The sequence below is a fragment of the Nestor notabilis genome, unplaced genomic scaffold (assembly GCF_000696875.1).
Source record: "Nestor notabilis isolate BGI_N333 unplaced genomic scaffold, ASM69687v1 scaffold19757, whole genome shotgun sequence".
Taxonomy (NCBI): Eukaryota; Metazoa; Chordata; class Aves; order Psittaciformes; family Psittacidae; genus Nestor; species Nestor notabilis.
In genome coordinates this window covers 16083-35393 of record NW_009935358.1, presented here as the reverse complement: position 1 = coordinate 35393, position 19311 = coordinate 16083, and the positions used below count along the sequence as shown (strand labels likewise).

General features: G+C 34.9%; 1 protein-coding gene across 1 annotated transcript; it reads left to right on the top strand.

Annotated features, from left to right (window-relative positions):
* Positions 1–2214: 2214 nt before the first annotated feature.
* On the top strand, positions 2215–19023 carry SLC35B3 (solute carrier family 35 (adenosine 3'-phospho 5'-phosphosulfate transporter), member B3). Its single transcript, XM_010017812.1, has 9 exons — positions 2215–2482; positions 3807–3928; positions 4883–5037; positions 6544–6651; positions 11250–11347; positions 13707–13799; positions 14198–14309; positions 17174–17243; positions 18356–19023. The coding sequence occupies exons 1-9, from the start codon at positions 2282–2284 to the stop codon at positions 18504–18506; spliced, it is 1110 nt and encodes a 369-aa protein (XP_010016114.1). The 5' UTR covers positions 2215–2281; the 3' UTR covers positions 18507–19023.
* The last annotated feature ends 288 nt before the right edge of the window (positions 19024–19311 follow it).

Sequence of the window (19311 nt, the reverse complement as noted above, 5' to 3'; positions counted from 1 at the left end):
CTGCTGAGAAAATGTAATATCAACAAATACTGTGTGCCTATCAAGAGGAAGTGTATATTGGACAGGGAATACCTGAACAGGCACCAGTGAAAATACAAGTTCAACTAAGATGTCAGCAACAGATAGTTTTCTGAATACATTGTCTTTCCTTCATGGTGATTTGCTCCTTGGACTTGAACTTGAGAGTCTTAACTTTGCATGCAGTTCTTCTAGGAAGAGTAGTAATTTATATCCTGGTTTAGTGACCAAGTAAGGCTAACCAAGTATCTTCTACAGGCACCTTTACCCTGCTTGCCATAGCAGTGGAATGCTATAAACACAGAGCTAAATGGGACTGCTCAGTTATCCTGCCCAATCCTAACAGCTCTACGTAATCACTTTCATAAACTTCACCTTAAAAACAGTTCAGTTGTTCTTTCTTTCATTTTTAGGCTGCTCTAATATAGAGACAGTCTAGGGATGAAAAAGAAGTTTCTGGTAGTGTTTGTTCATGATCAGTTCACGCCTGTTTGCTCTCATTCTACTGTCCTTAAAATTAGAATTATTTTTCCTCCTTAGTGGTAATCCTTGTGATACTTTTGTTGAAAGTAAGTCTACTTTGTTTTCATCAGGGTTTTTCTAGGCAAGTGAAGTTACGCTTTCATTTCATTTCATAAGAAGAACTGTCTGTTCCTCCATCCTGATAATCTGTTTTGCAGTTGTTTGAATCTGTCTTTGAGAGTGATCAGAACTCTGCATGATATTGTATGTGAAGGCTCAATAGTGCCTTATTGCATGACATTTGTACTTTTTTTGTTTGGTTGGTGGTTTTGGTTTTTTTTGTTTTGGTTGGTTTGTTTGTTGGGGTTTTTTTGGTTGGTTGGTTGGTTTTTTGTTTTATGGCTACCTCACACCTCACTTTGGGATTACCTGACAATCCACAAGGGAAACCTCTCTACCTCTTGGTTTTGATTTTCAGCTGAAGAGCTCTGAGTTTAAACACAAATAATTATTATCGTCCCTAAACTCCTCTTACAGTCCCTAAGGTATTTTTAAGAACTTCAATAGGAGTCTTGTTCCAACCTGATAGCAGGTTGTAGCAAAAAAGGAAACAACAATTTTTATACTAATCCTTCATTTTTCAGTTAAACTTGTAATTTCTTATATTGTATAATAAATTACCAAGGTCCATGCAGATTACATTTACTACATTTATTGCATGATCTGGCTTTTATATACTATACATAATCCATTTAAAAATGGCAGGAAAAGCTTTTTTTATATATGTGTGATGAGAAGTATTTTTGAGCTGGGCAAAACAAACCATGACAAGCAAAATTCAATTATTGACTTCTTGCTGAACTAAATGCTGACCTACACTTTAAATTTTTGGGATAACTGACTGACTAGTGAGTTTATCTTGAGGCTGAAAAGAAAAAAAGAAAAAATAACCCTCAAATGTCATACTCTGGTGAGTTGGGGAAAAGAATTATTCGCCTCAATCTAAACTCCTTCTCCAGGCTTTAATCATCCAATTTTGTTTTCTGTTACATGTGGAAATGACTGCATGTGGTTAATATTAAAGGGACCATGCCGCAGACCTCATCAGATAATCAAGTCTAATTTGTGAGACCCTCTTCTTAACCTTCTTGTTTCTATCTTTATGTTCTTTTCCTCAGAAGTGTGTGAGGAACTGAATAAATGTGAGAGCAAGGGAATAACTTCTTCCAGTTCAGTGCTTTTAACCAGTCATAGCCTCAAATGTGTATTTTTTAGCAAGGCTTCACATCTAGTGGAGTAGTCTAGAATGTTTCACTGTGAAAATGAAGTAGACAGAACCACAGTGCTTCAGTATCAGTTCTTTTATTGTGGTTTAATCATGGGGATCACTTCTTTCCCAAGCAGTCGTTCCTGTCAGTCATGGCATAAAAGGGCTAGTTTGAGCTGTTGTGAAACTGACGCTCATTTTCTATTGCTAGTGTTTTGGCGCTAGTGGGTTTGTGTAGGTAGGATTACTACTTCCCACGTGAAGCAAAAGTCCATTCATAAAATGATATTAACTCATGTTAACTGTGGACATCAGGAAAGAGAAGTGAGATTTGTGAATGAATATAATCCAGCAAAACTCGTAAACCTTTATAATTTCCATGTAAATGTCACGTTTGTTTTACTGTTATTGTTGGAAAGCTCTATGTTATGTATTACCTGACTTCAACATTTCTTTCAGCGTTCAGACAGAGGACACGCAGAAAAAGAGCGGAAAGAAGATAACAATAGCACCGAATGCAGCGAACTAGGAGTCATGGATCTGAAATTTACTTCTTCAAGAAAATACATTTCCATCAGTGTACCTTCCAAATCTCAAACTATGTCTCCTCATATCAAATCAGTAGATGATGTTGTAGTTCTTGGCATGAATCTCAGCAAATTTAACAAACCTACTCAATTTTTCATCTGTGTTTCTGGAGTTTTTATGTTTTATCTAATCTATGGATATTTACAGGTAAATGCTTTGAACTTGTGTCTTAGGCCAATTCCTTCTACCCTTTTTCTTTTTCAATAGTATGTAGAATATGTATTTTAATACATAGGGACATGTAGAATTGATATTGATTGCAAAGTCAAGCTTTCAAAATTTAATAGCAGTAACTAATTGTATAATGTAAGATTCCATTATAATTCATATGCCTACAAGGTTTGGTTTAGTGGGACTTTCATAACTTGATCTTTTACTTCTGTGTGCAAGATAAACCTTTCAGTATTGTTTGAATGTGATTTCTTAGTCTTCAGAAAACAATCAAATTGTAGAACCCTACAGACTGAAATGTAAGTCTTCATTGGTGTTGAAATGTTTAGATCTCCTTGAGTTCTGAGTGCCATGCTCTAGTAGACTTGTTCTCTCTGCTCTCCTTTCAGGACAGAACTGAAACAGGGGCTATAGTTGTTGGTTAGGCAGAAGCATAATATTTGTGCTGTTTCAGTTAAACGTTTCTCTTCCTGCTAGCCTTTTCTAATTTATTTTGACAGCTACACGTATGTTCTTTCCTTTTTTTTTTTTTTTCCAGTTCAGTGAGTATTCTCAATAAAGCAGTGATTTAAAAGCTGATAATTAAAAATCACCATGTGTCCAATGCAGCTTTCAAAAACAGCTGAGAATTTTGTTAAAGTTGCTTCCAACGAGTTCGACAAAGTTATTGGTAATTGAAATCAGAATCTCAAAAAGGAAAATTTTGGGTAGCCTTTTGTTTCTATAACTGACACATCTACGTAATTCTTTATGTAGTGTATTTATGTAGCAAATTGCTCTGCTTTTAAATATTCCTGCAGCCTGTAAATTTATAAGCTCACAAGTGCTGTTTAATGTAGGCACTCAAAATATTAGGTGCACATTCCTAAGAGATGAAAATTACCAGTAAGTTAGAGAAAGTGTTAATTAAAGTATTTAATTTATTGTGAGCTATTCATAAATTCTAGATAAAGGCAGTCTACTGAAGCAAATGAACTGAAAACTAACTGAAAAGCAGACAGGAAACCATTTATAATATGAGATAAATATTAATGGATCAAGTGTATTCCCCTTGATGAATCAATCCATTAATTTCAGCGGACTTACACCAGTAGTAAATTTTCTCATTGCATTTTGGAAAACCTAAATTGTCTTTTTCAATACTTTGCAAATTATGTATAGTAGGTAAATTTTATAGTCAGTAACCACCAGCTGCAAAGGTTAGCTTTGCATGTACATGAAGAAAAAAAATCTGTTGATTTTGATCTGATTTAGTATTTTGGTGCATGTACATGACCTTGCTGGGTTTTTGTTTTTATAGGAATTGATATTTTCAGTGGAAGGTTTTAAACCTTTTGGTTGGTACCTCACTTTAGTGCAATTTGGATTTTATTCCATTTTTGGACTAATAGAATTGCAGTTGATTCAGGACAAAAGGAGAAGGTATGTGTTTTTCCAAGTATTTTACCTGCTGTTCGTCATATTAGAAGCATTTGACATTTATGGTAAATTTAAATTGAATGTAAATACTGTGAGGCATTGTTAGCGGTTCCGCTGCTGAAATAATGTGAATTTACTGGAACAATGTTAGAAAGTGTTTTAGAAGCACCCACTTAGATTTGAGATCTGTAAGTAGTCTTTTTGACTCTACTGTCACATTGTCCCATTTACAGAGCATATTCTGTCCTTAGGGTGACTGAAACAGACTGACTCATGTATGTTTTATGTGGGATTATCATGTCTAGAACAGGACCAACTGCACTTCACAGCACTTGAAGCTATCTGTCACTGCATACCTTTTCCTCAAACCTTGGCATCTCCTCACCAAGAGGTTCCTCTAACATGCTGTTGGTTTTGGAGAGTGTCAGAAATCTGCTCACTGTTTGCCATGTGTCTGAGTAGGTTTTCTTCAAAGGATGTGCTTAGGTTTTGTGTTTTTCATTTAAGATAGCATTTTCATTCTGAAAATGTCAATGATCATACGAAAACTTCACAAAAAAAATTGTCACAGTGCCATGACAGAACGAAGAGTTGGGGTATCTTGGTATACCAACCTTCTCTGTTTCCTTTGACAAATAACCTGAAATCTTCATCTTGATTCTTCTGTAAATAATAATATACCTTTTCAGAAGGAGGTTAAAGAATTACTGCTTGAATGCTTGGTAAGCCATGAAGTTTTATTGTCTTGTATTTGAATGCTGTTTATTAGCAGTAATTGAAAGAAATGACATTTGAAATCAGTCATTTATGTGCATTTTTAAATTTCTGTTACAAAATGAAATTCAGTGAGAAAAATGGTCAAGGTGCATTACAAACATATTTCTTTATCTAAATTTTCCAAGCTAAATCTCCTCTCGATGACTGTAATGCCAAGATTCGTATGTTTATATTTTGTAGAATTCCTGGCAAAACCTACATGATAATAGCGTTTTTAACAGTGGGAACTATGGGTTTGTCAAATACCTCTTTAGGATATCTGAATTACCCTACTCAAGTCATCTTCAAATGCTGTAAGCTGATTCCAGTTATGATAGGCGGGGTTTTTATACAAGGTAAGTTAGTCTTGCTATTAGATGATTTTTTTGTTGTTTCTTTGGGAAGCAGTCATGTATGGAATCCTGTACTTTGTTAAATTCCCCTGAAGCTCTCGGATAGAAAGGGATAGGTAGCATTTTTCCTATAGGAGAAAAAAGGTGTACTTCTGAAGCATCTTCTCAGAAAATGTGTAAATACAATTAGATGAACAGAAAATGCAGGGGGAAAAAGAAGTTGTACACCTGAGTCACAAAACTTCATTGTTAAGTAATGTAACTTTGTTTTATAAACCAAATCACTTCATAAATAAACCATTTTCAATAGTGAACTTAAAAACTTGGGAAAAAAAAACCTTATGTTTTTTGAAGAAATCCCCAACTCTTCTTGTTTGAATCCTAAATTCCTAATTAAAATTCCTAAATTTTGATTAAATGTTTAATCAGAAGTACATGACTGTACATGAATTTGGCTAGTCTCAAAGTTATAGCTCATACTCCAAGAACAGAAAAAGGGATCTGGAAAAAAATGGATAGTGTATAGTTACGTGAATAAACATACTTCAGTATTTCTGCATTTAAAAGACTTAAGTATATTAAGTATTTCCATTTGTTCAATACACAAAGATTCATTAAGTCAGTAAAGCTCTGCATGGGTAAGTGTTATGAGACAGAATTAGAATGGTACATTTCTGTTTCTATAGTAAATTTTGTCCTTCTATTTGCAATAGAAAGTTAAACTTTCAGAGGAGGTTACAGGTTTACATATGCACATGCATGCACAGTATTTACTTTTAATTAGGAGCTATTTGTACTATTTCAATGCAGAAAGGCTGGTATTCCCTTAAAGCTTTTTGAAACTATATTGTGTTGTAGTAGTATTGTATTCTCTGTGATTTAAAAAAAAAAATTATTTAAAAATTTACAGTTTCAGAAGTTCAGAAATGTTCCCTTGGAAGCTTATATTCAAAATACAGTTTCTGGGAAAGGAATATGTTATTTCAAATCAGATGTACTAACTCCTACTTTATCATTTCTGTACTCTTTTTCCACGTCCATCCACGTCCCATCTCTTCCAAACTAAAGACAATATAGGGTTCTAAAAGTACCCAAATAACCTGCTGCCGTTTCATAATGACTCCTCTCTGATCAATAAAGGCAGCCAAAATGTCTTTCACGAGGGAAAAATCTTAAAACATCTAAACTGATCTAAAGTTTCTGAGATTGTGCTTTGTGAGGGAGGATGTGCCTTATGTCATTGAGAATATGCCTTCTGTCGTTAGGGGTAAAACTAAAAATGACCACAAGAATCAGATATTAATCTGCTAAGTTCATTTTCCATGTTGGGAACTTCTGTTGTAGAAGAAACTAATTCCAGTCATGAAAAGGCAGAGCATTAAGTCTTCTGCTTAAGTATAAATGTCATTGGAACACTGTTTCCTTTGCCTTCTAGTCTGCTGAACAGGATAATCATGAAATTCTGAGAGTGGTAACAGTCTTTCCATGTTGTTTGTGTTGCTTTTGTAGGAAAACGTTATAACATTGCAGATGTGTCTGCCGCCCTATGTATGAGTCTTGGATTAATATGGTTTACTTTAGCTGACAGCACAGTTGCACCAAACTTCAACTTGACAGGTAAATATGTATTATATTTTAGAGATTAACAAAATGCTTGGGTTTTTGCTACGGTAACTTTTCCATAGAAGTTTCGAGAGTTTTTCATGGACTGCCTTCAGGTATCATACAGAAAATGAAGGTTTCATTGCAGCTCTGCACTAGCAGGACAGTATCAGTGGTAGAAGAGACCTTTATTCTAAGTGTTATTTTTTTGGTTCTTAAAACTTCTGGAAATTCCACCTTTTAGGTTGAAATGCCTCATGCTTGTTCTCTGGGAAGTATTTACTTCCAATTTTACAGTAGGTCTGTTAAATTGCTGTGATAAAACTCAGCTTAACCGTTTTAAAATGTTGACTTTCTCACTCAGATTTGCTCTTGGTCTTAGTTGGAGTACCCATGTTCTAACTTTTCTATAATGTGTAAAATCAGAAGCAAAGAAAATATTTTAACCTGCTTGGCTTTAAAAACTTAGTTGAATTTCTGTCTCAAATGGCAAGGGAGAACTGGCTATTCATTAAATCCATGTAATTTACTTGGTCAATATTTGAATTAATAACCAAATATTCAAATAACCAAATATATTTAGTGTATTCTCCTTTTGAAATTCTGAGATGAGTTACAGCAACTGTTATGGCAGGCGCTTAGTGTGAAACTTTATTTCTTAGTAATGGAGGCACTGATTCAGAAGTTTTGTTCATAAACAAAATAAATACTCAGTTTTCAGGAAATAACTTTTGGTTCTCACAAAATATAATTTCATCTAGTGTTAGTTACAATCAATTTGTTACGTTACCTAGACTGTATACATATTTTGCCTTCCTCATAAATTAATTCTCATGCCTTTTACTGTAATTTTAGTGCTACTCATAGTGGAAGAATTTACAAAAAAAAAAAAAAGGTGAATTATATAACCTGCTGTGCATGGTTATAATGTGTTTGTGTGGTGTAACTGGGTAGCTACTTTATAAATATTTTGAGTACAGTATGACCTTGATAAGCATGTAATTATATCCTAGTGTTTCTGATGTATAGATACATGTTACCATTACCACTATTTTTGACTACAGCCTGTAAGTGCATTCACATTTTAATATATTGCTTCTGTAAAATTTGAATTGTTTTACATATGCGTTATGACTTAATTCTGAAAAGATTTAGAAAGTTGATTCTTCAACTGAATGGGACAAGACATGGTGCAGCAAATATAGTCAAGTCCTGATCCCTCAAATATCTGCAAAACACAGGATAAAACTTTAAATATCTTCAAAGAATAAACAGGGTTGTCTTTCATTATAAATTTATTTTGAATACTTCAAACAAGTCTGTATGTGTTGAAGCTTAGAGCATTACCCGTTGGAGGAAAGTTAGTTCTGTGAAAATAGAATATAGAACTAGAATTCAAAAGTCTGCATCTCTCCTTAGGAAGGTGATTTTAAATTCTCCTGTTCACCTTTTGAGAAGGTTCTTTCTGTATTTCTATATTCTCTTTTTCCTGTTTCATTTTATTCCCATGCCACTTAATTTAACCAGAAGAAACTTTTCATAATGGAAAAGGTGGAGGTTTTCCATTTCTTGGATGAATTACGAAGATAGATGGCCTCTTCCTTCAAGAAATGTACCATTTTTTGGTATTGCAGAAATACAGCTGCTGAAGTGTAAAACCAATGCTAAGAATTACTAAGAACTTTGCTCACTCTGCAAAATGGCATATTCTTTTGAGTAATTACACCTTTCTTGATGTAAATCACAGAATAAGAACTGAAAGCTAAAAGACAGAGTTTTTTTTCTTCATAGACTATCTTCAAAGAAATAACGAAGTATTTAACAATATTAAAACTTTCAAAAACATAAACAGCAAAATAAATGTTCAACTTCAGAATTACTGTTTTCTAAAGTTGCAGTTTTCTGTTACTGCCTACTTACTGCCCCATAAATTCATGGGTTTCTTCCAGTGATTTATTTGCAGTTATTAGAATTGCTTCCATGCAGACAAGTATGATTCTAGCGTGATTTCACAGAACTTCTAACTTGTTAAGACCGAAGCTGTTTACATTTCACAGGTTTGAGAGAGCAAAACTTTACTGTGATATAAACAAAATTCATAATCTTTGTTGTCTGATGCAAATACTAAAAATGAAGCATGAGCAGATATAAAATACTATCTCGATGAACAATTTTACGAAGTTTTTTGGTTTGGTGGTTTTTTTGGGTTTTTTTTTTTTTTTGGAGGGTAGCAGGTTTTGGGTTTGGTTTTTTTGGTTTTTTTTTTCCCCTTCCTTGCTAGTGAAAGTTCTTGTTTACATGTGAAAGAGGTCAGCTAAAAAAACAGCAGCTCTCTTCTGCCAGAACAGGTATATATTTGTAACTGAGGGAGAGGTATACTTTTCAAGATGCAGTTGGTACGAAATGCTCAAAGCCATCTCCTATCATTATAAAATTGGAGAGGTAGTGGTAGATATCCTAAATAGCTGTGAATAATAGATACAGGAGTTCCAAAAGAGAGACCAGAAGAGAAGGGTGTGCAGAAGGAGACAGTCTTGAAATACTGGTGCTATGGGAACTTCTGCTGTTCTGGCATTACAGGTGTAAGTGGGAATTAACTATTTCCAGTGAAGACACAGTAAAAATATTGATTGCATGCAAATTCTTCCACCCTGGACTGTGCAGGTACAGTTTGGTCTTGCACACCAGGGTGTTTTGTCTTTAGCTTCTCTGTTGTTAAGGTGATATTACTTGGTTTGTTACATCTACTGTGTCTTCTAATCTTATGTATATGGATTATTAAAGAGGTCTTAATGGGCAGGTAAACTCCAAACAACTTGCTAACACATTTGTGTGGTGGCAATTGCGAGTATGAGAATGTGTTGTTGAGGAACTTATGTAAATATCTGACAGATTATAAATGTATAAGCAGTGTTAATATTTTAATGACTTCAAGCATCACATTAATTGGGTAAAAGGCACTGTAATGTAGTATTTCAGTCAAGTCTGTTGGTGCAAGACCTCCAGGTTTAAAATCTTTCAGAAATAATTTAGGACCCATTCTTCCAATCATTTTTACTCATGCTTTACATACTATATAACACTACTGGTCTCTTTCTTGGTTTTGCTGCTGCTGCTTGGCAGGCGTAGCGCTATGCTTCTCTTCATACTCCAAACTGTGCATGTATGTAATATTAACATCTGTCTTGTCTCTACATTTCTCTTTTCCATGCACACTTGCACTTCAGATTCCAGGTAACCTTTTCATCTCAATCCAGTACTGAACCTAGGCATTTCTCCAGAGGTGTACTTGGTTCATTAAGCACTGCTGGAAAATGTATGCTATTGAACACAGATGGAGATATACTCAGTCACTTTAATGATCTGCAGTAATGCTATTGCTGAGCTATACCTTTGGACCAGAGCTGAATCCAAGTAGTTAATATATCTATGTCTTCAGCATAACTAGTATTATTCAGGTTATCATTTCTTTTCTGTTCACTCATACCTTTTCCAATGCCTGATACTTTGAATAATGAAGAATCTTTTTCTGTTGTTTCAGTTGTATTGGTCTAGCCTAGGAAAGGAAATGGTTCCCAAACTAAAAAATGCTGGTTTGAAAGTCACAAAAGTTTCTCAAGAAGATGCCACCTAAACTTCCTTCGTCTTAAAAATGTCAAATCTTTTAATTCCGAAAATCCTAGGAGCTGGATTTTTTTCTTTTTTCTCTGCCAGAAACTTACACGCCATTTGGTCCAATAAAACTCCTATTCTGAGACCTCCACTAGTAAACATAATATTAAGAAAATATAATGCTACTTGTTTCTAGTCTAGTACACTCCTCATTCCTCAAGACTAGAGCACACTGTAAACATGATTTTGGTGACTGATATTTTCTGTAATATTGTATACTTAGGAAAAGTGGTATTTCAACCTATATGTACCATTAAATACAATAGTTGCTACAATTGTGAAAGAATTGAAGTTTGGAGGTTGGAAAATGAATTGTGACTTATGTGGATAGAGACGCTAATTTTTATTATTGGAAAGCTGATTACATTACTGACTGTGTAGTGACTTTGTTGTGAACAAATATGGTAAGCTAAAACCATGGGGTTTGTAGCTGAACAGCAGTTTTTAAAAATTAATATTTCAGAAATGGGAGATTTCCACTGTGAATCCTCTTGCATTTGTTTTACCATTATGTCTAACATTTCTCTTTGCCTTTGTCAGGAAAAAATAGGATTAACTACCCAAAAGAGTATGTTCTCTGGTTATTTATCTTCATTAAAAATACCTAAATAAATGCAGTTGACATTTTTTCACTCTTGTTACTACAAAAACTATAGCTGGCTTCTTTATAGTAATGTCCAAATGTTCCTGTCAAGCTTTGAGACGCACAGTGGTAAGGAGTTAACTGGTGGAGAGAGTGGAGGTGAACACTGCTTTGTACTGGTATCATTAAATAGTTTTGCTGACATTTAGAATATGCTGTGGAGGGGGGTTGTTATGATTTTGCTGTTCCTGAGATTTATTTCTTCCCTCCCTCCCCAGATAAGTGTGGAGTGGTTTTTGTCACTACTCTGCTGATAAATATTCTGAACAGGTTTTTGTTTCTTTCTTTCTTATGTTAGGTGTGGTCCTAATATCCCTTGCCCTCTGTGCAGATGCAGTTATAGGAAATGTACAGGAAAAAGCTATGAAGTTGCACAATGGTTCTAATTCAGAAATGGTAAGTACAAGATTTGCAATTTTAAATGAACATGTGTCATAGACAAGGCATACAATGACTAAACATGAACCAATCTTCTTTTCTCTTGCATATGTAAAGAAGAGCTTTTAGTGTACTGATCTTGAAATTTTCTGTTTGTTTGTTTGGGGGCTTTTGCTGGTGTTTGGTTTGGTTTTTAACCTTTCAGGGGTGCTCTTTCTCTGTGCAAATTCAAATGCATGTATATTGCAGCTACAGGAACACTAATTTCTGTCAACAATTTCTATGTCTACCCTGCAGGCCTGAAATCGACAGAGTGTTTTCTGTATGATCATGTGCATCTCTGAAAAATATATGCTATTTTTCTGGTGTAGATGTGCATGTGTTACATGGAACACACTCCCTTTCTTACTTGCTAGACTTCTGCTTGTAGTGTGAGAGGCACTACATTTGAGAGGCAGCCTTTTTTGAAGCTTTTGAAATCTGTAAAACTGAATTTCAGAATAGGTGGAGATATATGTTCCTGATTCAGTGAAATACATAATCCTGTAAAAAATATCTTGCTCAGTATTTTTTTATATACTTATTTGGAATGTGGATTATCTGTTCATGTGGTTTGCTTTTTTTAGACAAAACATGTTTGAATTTTGGCATCTTTTTCTCTAAAGTCAAGTCAATACAAGAGAATCTTTTATTATAACAGACATTATTTGAATATGCCAAAGTAAAATATTACTGAAACTTAATTTGCATATTTGGCGTGTATTTTACATTTAACTAGGAAATCTAGTTTCTCATTTGTGGGGATAGCTTCATAAATGGACTAAAAAATCAGTTAGAAGAAAGCTTCCTTTAAGGCTGAAAGTGATGTAAATTTGCTCGAAAAGTTAGAGCGGAAAGTTTCTGGAAAGTGGAATATACCAGAAAATTGTCACTGTATTCTTGTTTCTATTTTTGTACTTTTTCCTAGTATTCACTGTTGACTGCTGCTGGAGGCAGATTTTAGCTACGTGGACCTCACCTGACCTAGTGCAGACTTCTGTAGCTGTAATCTCTGAAATCCAAAACAAAATACAGTCTGTAACTGTTTTCTTGCCCACTTTGTACCTTGCCAGCAGTCATTTGACAGTTATTAACTGCCTTGCCTGCAAAGCTCCTGTTACCTGCAGAACTTTGCTTCTTTTTCTAATAGTCTGACAAATTTTGGTCTTCATATGTTATGCTCATACTTTTTGTAGAGAATCGTTGTAGTGATTAATGATAAAAAGGTTTTCTTTGTTTGAGGCCTAGAGGTTACACTCCAGGATTTTGTTTGGAGAATTCAGTGCAGGAGTGCAAGCAGAATTTCAGAAATCATTTTTCTAGGCTTGATACTGTGGGTAAAAATTTAAGAGGTCTTCTCCATCAGAGTCGTGTTTAATGGACAGTTACCTGGAAATAAAATTGAATAGTAAAGGAGCGTGTCATCCACAAGACCTCTGTTTTGTTGCTGGATTTGGAACTTGCCCTGGATTAAGCTATTACGAAAAGAGAAACCACTGCTCTGGAAGGTTATACCTGATTTTGCCTTGCGTAGAATAGTTCTGTTCGCTGTATCCCTTTTTCACAAGTAAAAGCCTCTGTCTGTTTTACCAACAGCTGAATGCCTCCTGCTGCATGGATGGGCAGTTTCAGCTTCTATTGTTGCTTTGCCATGGGAAAGGATAGGATGAAGGTTCTTCTGTTGCTGTATGGAGCTAGGAATTGAATAAGGGTACAGACAAAATTAAGTTTACCTGCTTGTTGAGTATAGGCTGTTCTAAGTACTGAGCTAGGTCAGAGCTGGCTGTATTTGAAAACCTTGTATCCTATAACCATAACACGGGTGCATCGTTTACATGAACTGAAGTGACACAGATGAAACTTACGTGACACTTCTGGCAGTTGTGGTGGTTGTGCTACCCTTGGCACATTTAATGTAATGTGGATCTTTACTGTGTAGGGTAAGTAGCAGAAAACAAGATACTATTTGAACCATTAAATTACATAGTTGTGTGAAGTTTTATTTACACTGTGAAATCCTGAATTTGAAGGATTTACCACAGTCAGCTTTGACCGCAAGATATTATTAACTGACTAGGCACAAAGCCTTTTTTTTGGGGGGGAGGTTGGTTTTTTTTTCCCCAAGTAGTTGTGGGTAGGAAGAATCTCTGTAGCACTTACTATTCACTTTTCACTGTAAATCAGCTATTACAGAAATCCTAGTAAAAAATATCATCAAACACTGCAAATTCAGCTCTGAGAAGTTGAACTTATTAATAGGGCCAAGCATTTGAAAGCATTTACTTTTGTCCTTTTGTGTAGTATCACCTGGTAATTATTTTCTCTTAAACTATTCTAGGTTTTGTATTCCTATTCAATAGGTTTTGTGTATATTTTATTTGGATTAATATGCACTAGTGGATTAAGCCCTGCAGTAACATTTTGCTCAAAGGTAGGTGTAAAGATTTCCTTTTTTCTATGAAGAACCTCATTGGAAAACATTGCTTTGTATGGTTTAGAAAATCTTACCACTTATCTAAAGTCTTTTCATCATATAAACTGGTTAACTTGTATAATTCGTACATTAAGCAAGTTGTTACAGTCTTTGATGTATAAAATAGGGTAATGTCTTAAAAAACAAAACACAGGACCACACTTACGAGCTTATAATTTCATTATTATTTTTCCATTATTTAACTAAAATTAAATAAGGATCTTTGCATGAATGCATTGTTGAACAGCTTATTATTGCTCAAGCAATTGATTAGATTTTGTAGTTTTATGCCATTTTGCAATACCTCAGGGTTTGTTTTACATTTTCCTAACAGGCTTTTTTCTTTGTTGTTGCAGCATCCAGTTCAGACTTACGGTTATGCATTCCTTTTCTCCCTGACTGGGTATTTTGGCATATCCTTTGTTCTAGCTTTGATTAAAATCTTTGGTGCCCTTCTGGCTGTAACAGGTATGAACAAATTATGTCTTTACTGCTTTTACTATAAAAACATAAAGTAACTCTTATTATTTAGGAAGGACCTTTTGAGAATTGTTCTTATTCTGAATTTTTTTCTGTTCTTTATGCTGACTGATTGTGATTTGTGTAGCACTGATTTTACTAGTCTACATGTTTGAGAGCTTCCTGGTTCTTTCTGGGCCACAGTTTTGATCTTGAAGAGCCTGTTAAGTAATCTTGTACATGTAGCATGTGCTGTTCTAGTGAAGAAACAATACTGTTCTAAAAAGAGAAATTGCAATGGAAATGTATAGTATAGTCAAGTGACTGAAGCGTCTACACATCAGAATATCCCCAACTGTTGGAATAAGGGGAAATGACCCTGCTGTTCATTTTAACAGCAGTTGAATGCACTATTAACATTTTTTAATGTATCTAACAACACTAAAGGAAAAGTCTGACACATTTTTCATCATCTTCATGTACACCTGTTTTCAGACTGTCCCTGAAATTGTTACTCATCAGTATATACAACTATAGCAGAATGTAAAATTGTTTGTAGAAAATCATTGCTTCCAAACTTAAAATGTAATTTGAGTGTATTTTTCAAAAATTGGTGATCTAGCTTCTTCTATCATTTCTATAGTTGCTACAGCAGTCTGTCAACAACGGTTACACCGGGCTCATTCCTTCCTCAGGTTACCTTTCCTTAAAACTACAAACATTAGTCACAAAGGCCTTCAGGGGAAGTTGTAGCAAGATGCCGTGGAGCTACTTTCCTCTTTTCCCTCTACCCCTAAAAGCTGGTTTCTGTCAAGTGATGCTCTACTTCATCTGTGGTCGTGGAGAGGAAAATACAGATAGGGTTTTTTTCCTGACCTGAGGATTGCATGCTCTGCTTTCCCATTAATTATTTGTTCTGCAGTGCTTTTGTTTCATGGGTGTTTTTAACAAAGTTCAGTAGGTCTTCTGGCTGGAAATTGGCCCAGATTAGAATGGTGGTTCATGTATTAAAATAGCTTTTTTTTTAAAATTCCTATTGTACTAAAAAATGTCTAAAAATACTGTGGCATAGCAAACCCTTCCCAGGTTTTCTTATGCCTGACCTTGATAATCCTAACACACGAGCCCTTTCTGTCTTGCCTGTAGCAATGTGAAAATGTTTATTGTGCCTTGGAAGGAACACCACATTCATTACTGTCCCTCCCACCACCCATCCACCCTCCCCTTCTTTGCAGGGAGTGGGGTGAAAGAGTTTAATGAAAATTATATTTCTATTAGCAGAATGAGAAATTATCAGACTTAATTGAGAAAAAGAAGAAAAGGCACTTAATTTAGAAGGAAATGGTTACATAAATATTTTAATTAATAACTGATTTGAAAGAACAGAAATAATTGTAATTAGAAAAACTGAAGTAATTTAACCATTTTTTTAAATTATTCATCTGTAAACTGTTTTCTAATTAAAACTCAATTTTCTTTTTCATTCTCCTTTAATTTTTTATGTAATAGAAAATCGTTTTATTTCATGCACATAAATTTCTTTACATTTAAAGAAAATTGCTACTAAAAAGTTGAGAGTGGGGCAGATAAAGCAGTGGTAAAGGCTGTTTCTTCTGCTACCAAACATGTTTTTAAATAAATATTTGTGGAGGAGGGTTGGAGAGAATGAAACTTGCTTTTCTAGCCAAAACAACGAGAAATTACATCAGGAGTCACTGGTTCCTTTTGTCTCAGTATGTTACAGTAAGACTAATGTGAGACTACTATGGATGTAGTTGTACAATTAAGGCTTTGCAGTATCGTATAGTAAAAAGTACTTGATGGTAAGCAAAAATACTTTGTGTTAATAAAAAGACATATTTTTATTTAGATGCAGGCAATTGTTCTGGGGTTTGGTTTTTTTCTCAAGTGAGAAGCCTGCACTATCATATCGAATAACCCCTTCTCAGGCCCTTAACCTCCATAGCTGAGCTTGTACGCCTGGCTGCATTGTCACGTTTTTTTAAACATTTTCTATAACTTTTACTCATTTATTGATTTTTGTTTCACTGATGAAGTCTATAGGTTTCCCAGTACATAATTGGCTATCAAAGCAGATAGCATTGAAATTGTCCAAATCATTGTTGGAGCTACAGTTAATTTGAGAGTATCCCAAACAGATAGCTTACTTCTATTTTTGGTAACAGGATTGCATTCTCAACTGTCCTTACTTCTTTAATTCTTTCTAGTGAGTGATAAGATCACATGTAGAAGAAGGTTTCTTAAAGGTTTTGATGAAAACTTCCCAATGCAACCTCTGAAGTCAGACATCGCTGGGTTTCTTGGGTTTCTAACCAAAACTGTATTTCTCTGCACTGTTAGGTAAATTTTCGGTAACTTAAAAAAAATGCCAGGATGATAACCCCATTCCACTTAAAAATAAAGCCCCAAACACCACTGAACTGTAGAAGTATGAGGTGGAAATGGCAAGAGATTTGGTGTATTCAACTAGTGATACCAGTTTTTTCTTCTTTAACAGATTAATTTATACCATTAGTTACTTGAAAGGGTTGTTTGTTGCTTTCAGGTATTGTGAATTGATTAGCATGAAGTTATTAAATAGCAAGTCTTCTCCTGGAAGTTCCTCAGCTGCAGATACTGTGACTAGAGCTGATTCTACTGATGCAGCGTACTTGTTTCAAACAGCATATGGTTCTAGCCCTATTTTGTACCGGACTAGTGCATCTGCAGTCTGTGTTTGCACCAAGGATGATCATTGTTTTAGCGAGACACTGAATTACGTAATGAGGTTATCTACTAATATTGAAGCCTATATTGTGGTGTTCTGCTTTAACTGAATGCTTAAAGAAGTAAGTATTTGTTTTCCTCTGCAGTAACAACAGGAAGAAAAGCAATGACCATTGTGCTTTCTTTCTTGTTCTTTGCAAAGCCATTCACATTACAGTAAGTATTTATAGTTTTGTCTGGGGTTTTATGTGTTTTATAAAAAAATCATGTTCTTGATCATGGAAATATAACAACAGTAATTAATCATATTCAGGCTTAATGCTTTCATTTCTTATCTTCTACAAATGTTGGCAATCTGCTGTAAATATTGACCGGCTTGTTGATGCTAATCATGCTAGAGGAAATAGTTTCCATTTTTCAAAATGCCTGGAAGACAAGCTAGTACATGTATTGGCATTTTTGGTTTGGGGTTTTTTTTCCGTTTATCTAGTGCTTGTGATAATTAATAAATTGGGTACTTTCTCTGAGGAGGAAGATTTGGCTAAAGGAAGGCATTTCCTCCATGATAGTATTGTTTCCCCTTTTACAAGCTCAGGTGTGAGTTCTTAACTAGCCTTTTTAAACAACTGCAAGTTCCTGTTATCTTGATATATTAAATTGCAAGATTTTTGAGCCTGAGTTCCTTCCCTTTTTATAATTTCAAGGAAGAGCTTACAATGAAAAATGCAGCTAAGTTGATACGTTGGTCCTCACTGCTTCTGGTTTGAAGCAAAATAGTATTCAATTCTATTGCTATGCATAATCTTTTTTGAGGTTTGAGAACAGAGCTTACAGCCAAATGCCCAAATGCAGTTTACTCCAGCTGACAAGTTTGGAGCTTAAAATAATGGAGAGCTGAAACAAGAATTGTGCTTACATTGGGAAGTATGGCTGTAAGGCACTGAGTGAGAACACATATTGGACCAGTTACAGAGAGTATAGCTCTCGTAACCATAAGAATAAAAAAACATGCTAAAACCCCTCAGGACTCCTTTATTCATGTGAGAAAAAGCAGTTACTGTTTAGTTATTATTTAACTATAAATGCACCTTAATAAGTTCTCCAACCAGAATGGGAAAAGGAAGGGTGAAAGGATAGTAATAATAAAGATGTAAGCAAGTCTTTCTCACAGTCCACTAATTTGTGGTTGGTTTTCTTCTTAAACTCTTCTCTCCTTAATGTGAGGTCTTTATTTTTATTTCATCCACAGATATTGATATATAATTGCTACAGATAAAATACTAATGTACTAATGGTGACTTTTTTCCCTTTCTCCCCCTTCCATGTAGGTACGTGTGGTCAGGCTTACTGGTTGTCCTTGGTATATTTCTGAATGTTTACAGTAAGAATATGGATAAAATCAAACTGCCTTTACTGCATGGTCTCTGGAAAAAAAATGTGGAAGAAAGAAAAACAAGGACGTTGTCACAAACTGTATAGACAGTGGTTTAGGGATTGTCTAGACTATGACTTACTATTATTTTATTGGAACAGTCTTCAACTGATTCACTTTCCAAAGGGAACATTATTAAAACCAAAGGAACTGAAGGCATATTGTCTGCTTGCAGATTGCTAGAAATGCACATATTTTGTGAGCCCTTTCTTCAGAGCACTTGAATTCATCGTTAGAAGTGTTGTAGGCCATTGTCAGATGGCACTATCAGGCAATGAAGGACAGCAGCTCCTGGCAAATGGCTGAGAAGCTGCACTCCAAGTGGGACACACGAGAAGAGTAATTTGGGCATTTTAATAATATTGGCCATGTGGCTGATCTGAGATTAGTGGTTCTTTGTTAATTGTCTATGTGGGATAATTTAAATGTAATACTGTATTAACATTGAATGGAACCTTAATCAGCAACTGGTTGACCAAATTGTGATTTTAAAGGTGGAAGGTTTACAGTATGGTATTTTGTCACTCTTTCTCATTTTAAATAAAAATGTTGGGTTTTTTTTAAGTTACTGATTAGATCACCACAGAACTTGGTATTTACTGTAATAGTTGAATTTTTTATGGGAATATTGCATTGTTACTCTTTTTTTATTATTGCTTGCAAGTAACAAAAGTGGGATTGAGGTTGTGCAGTCAACACCCATGCTTTTACAAGCGGTGAATGGACTTTTAGGCCTGAACAGGGTGAGAACACAGAATGAAAAAGGAGCAATTGAAACAATGCTGTAAAAAGCTGTTATTTCCTTATTCTGTGGTGAAATACAAAATTTTTAGTGGCCTTGGCCCTGCATAG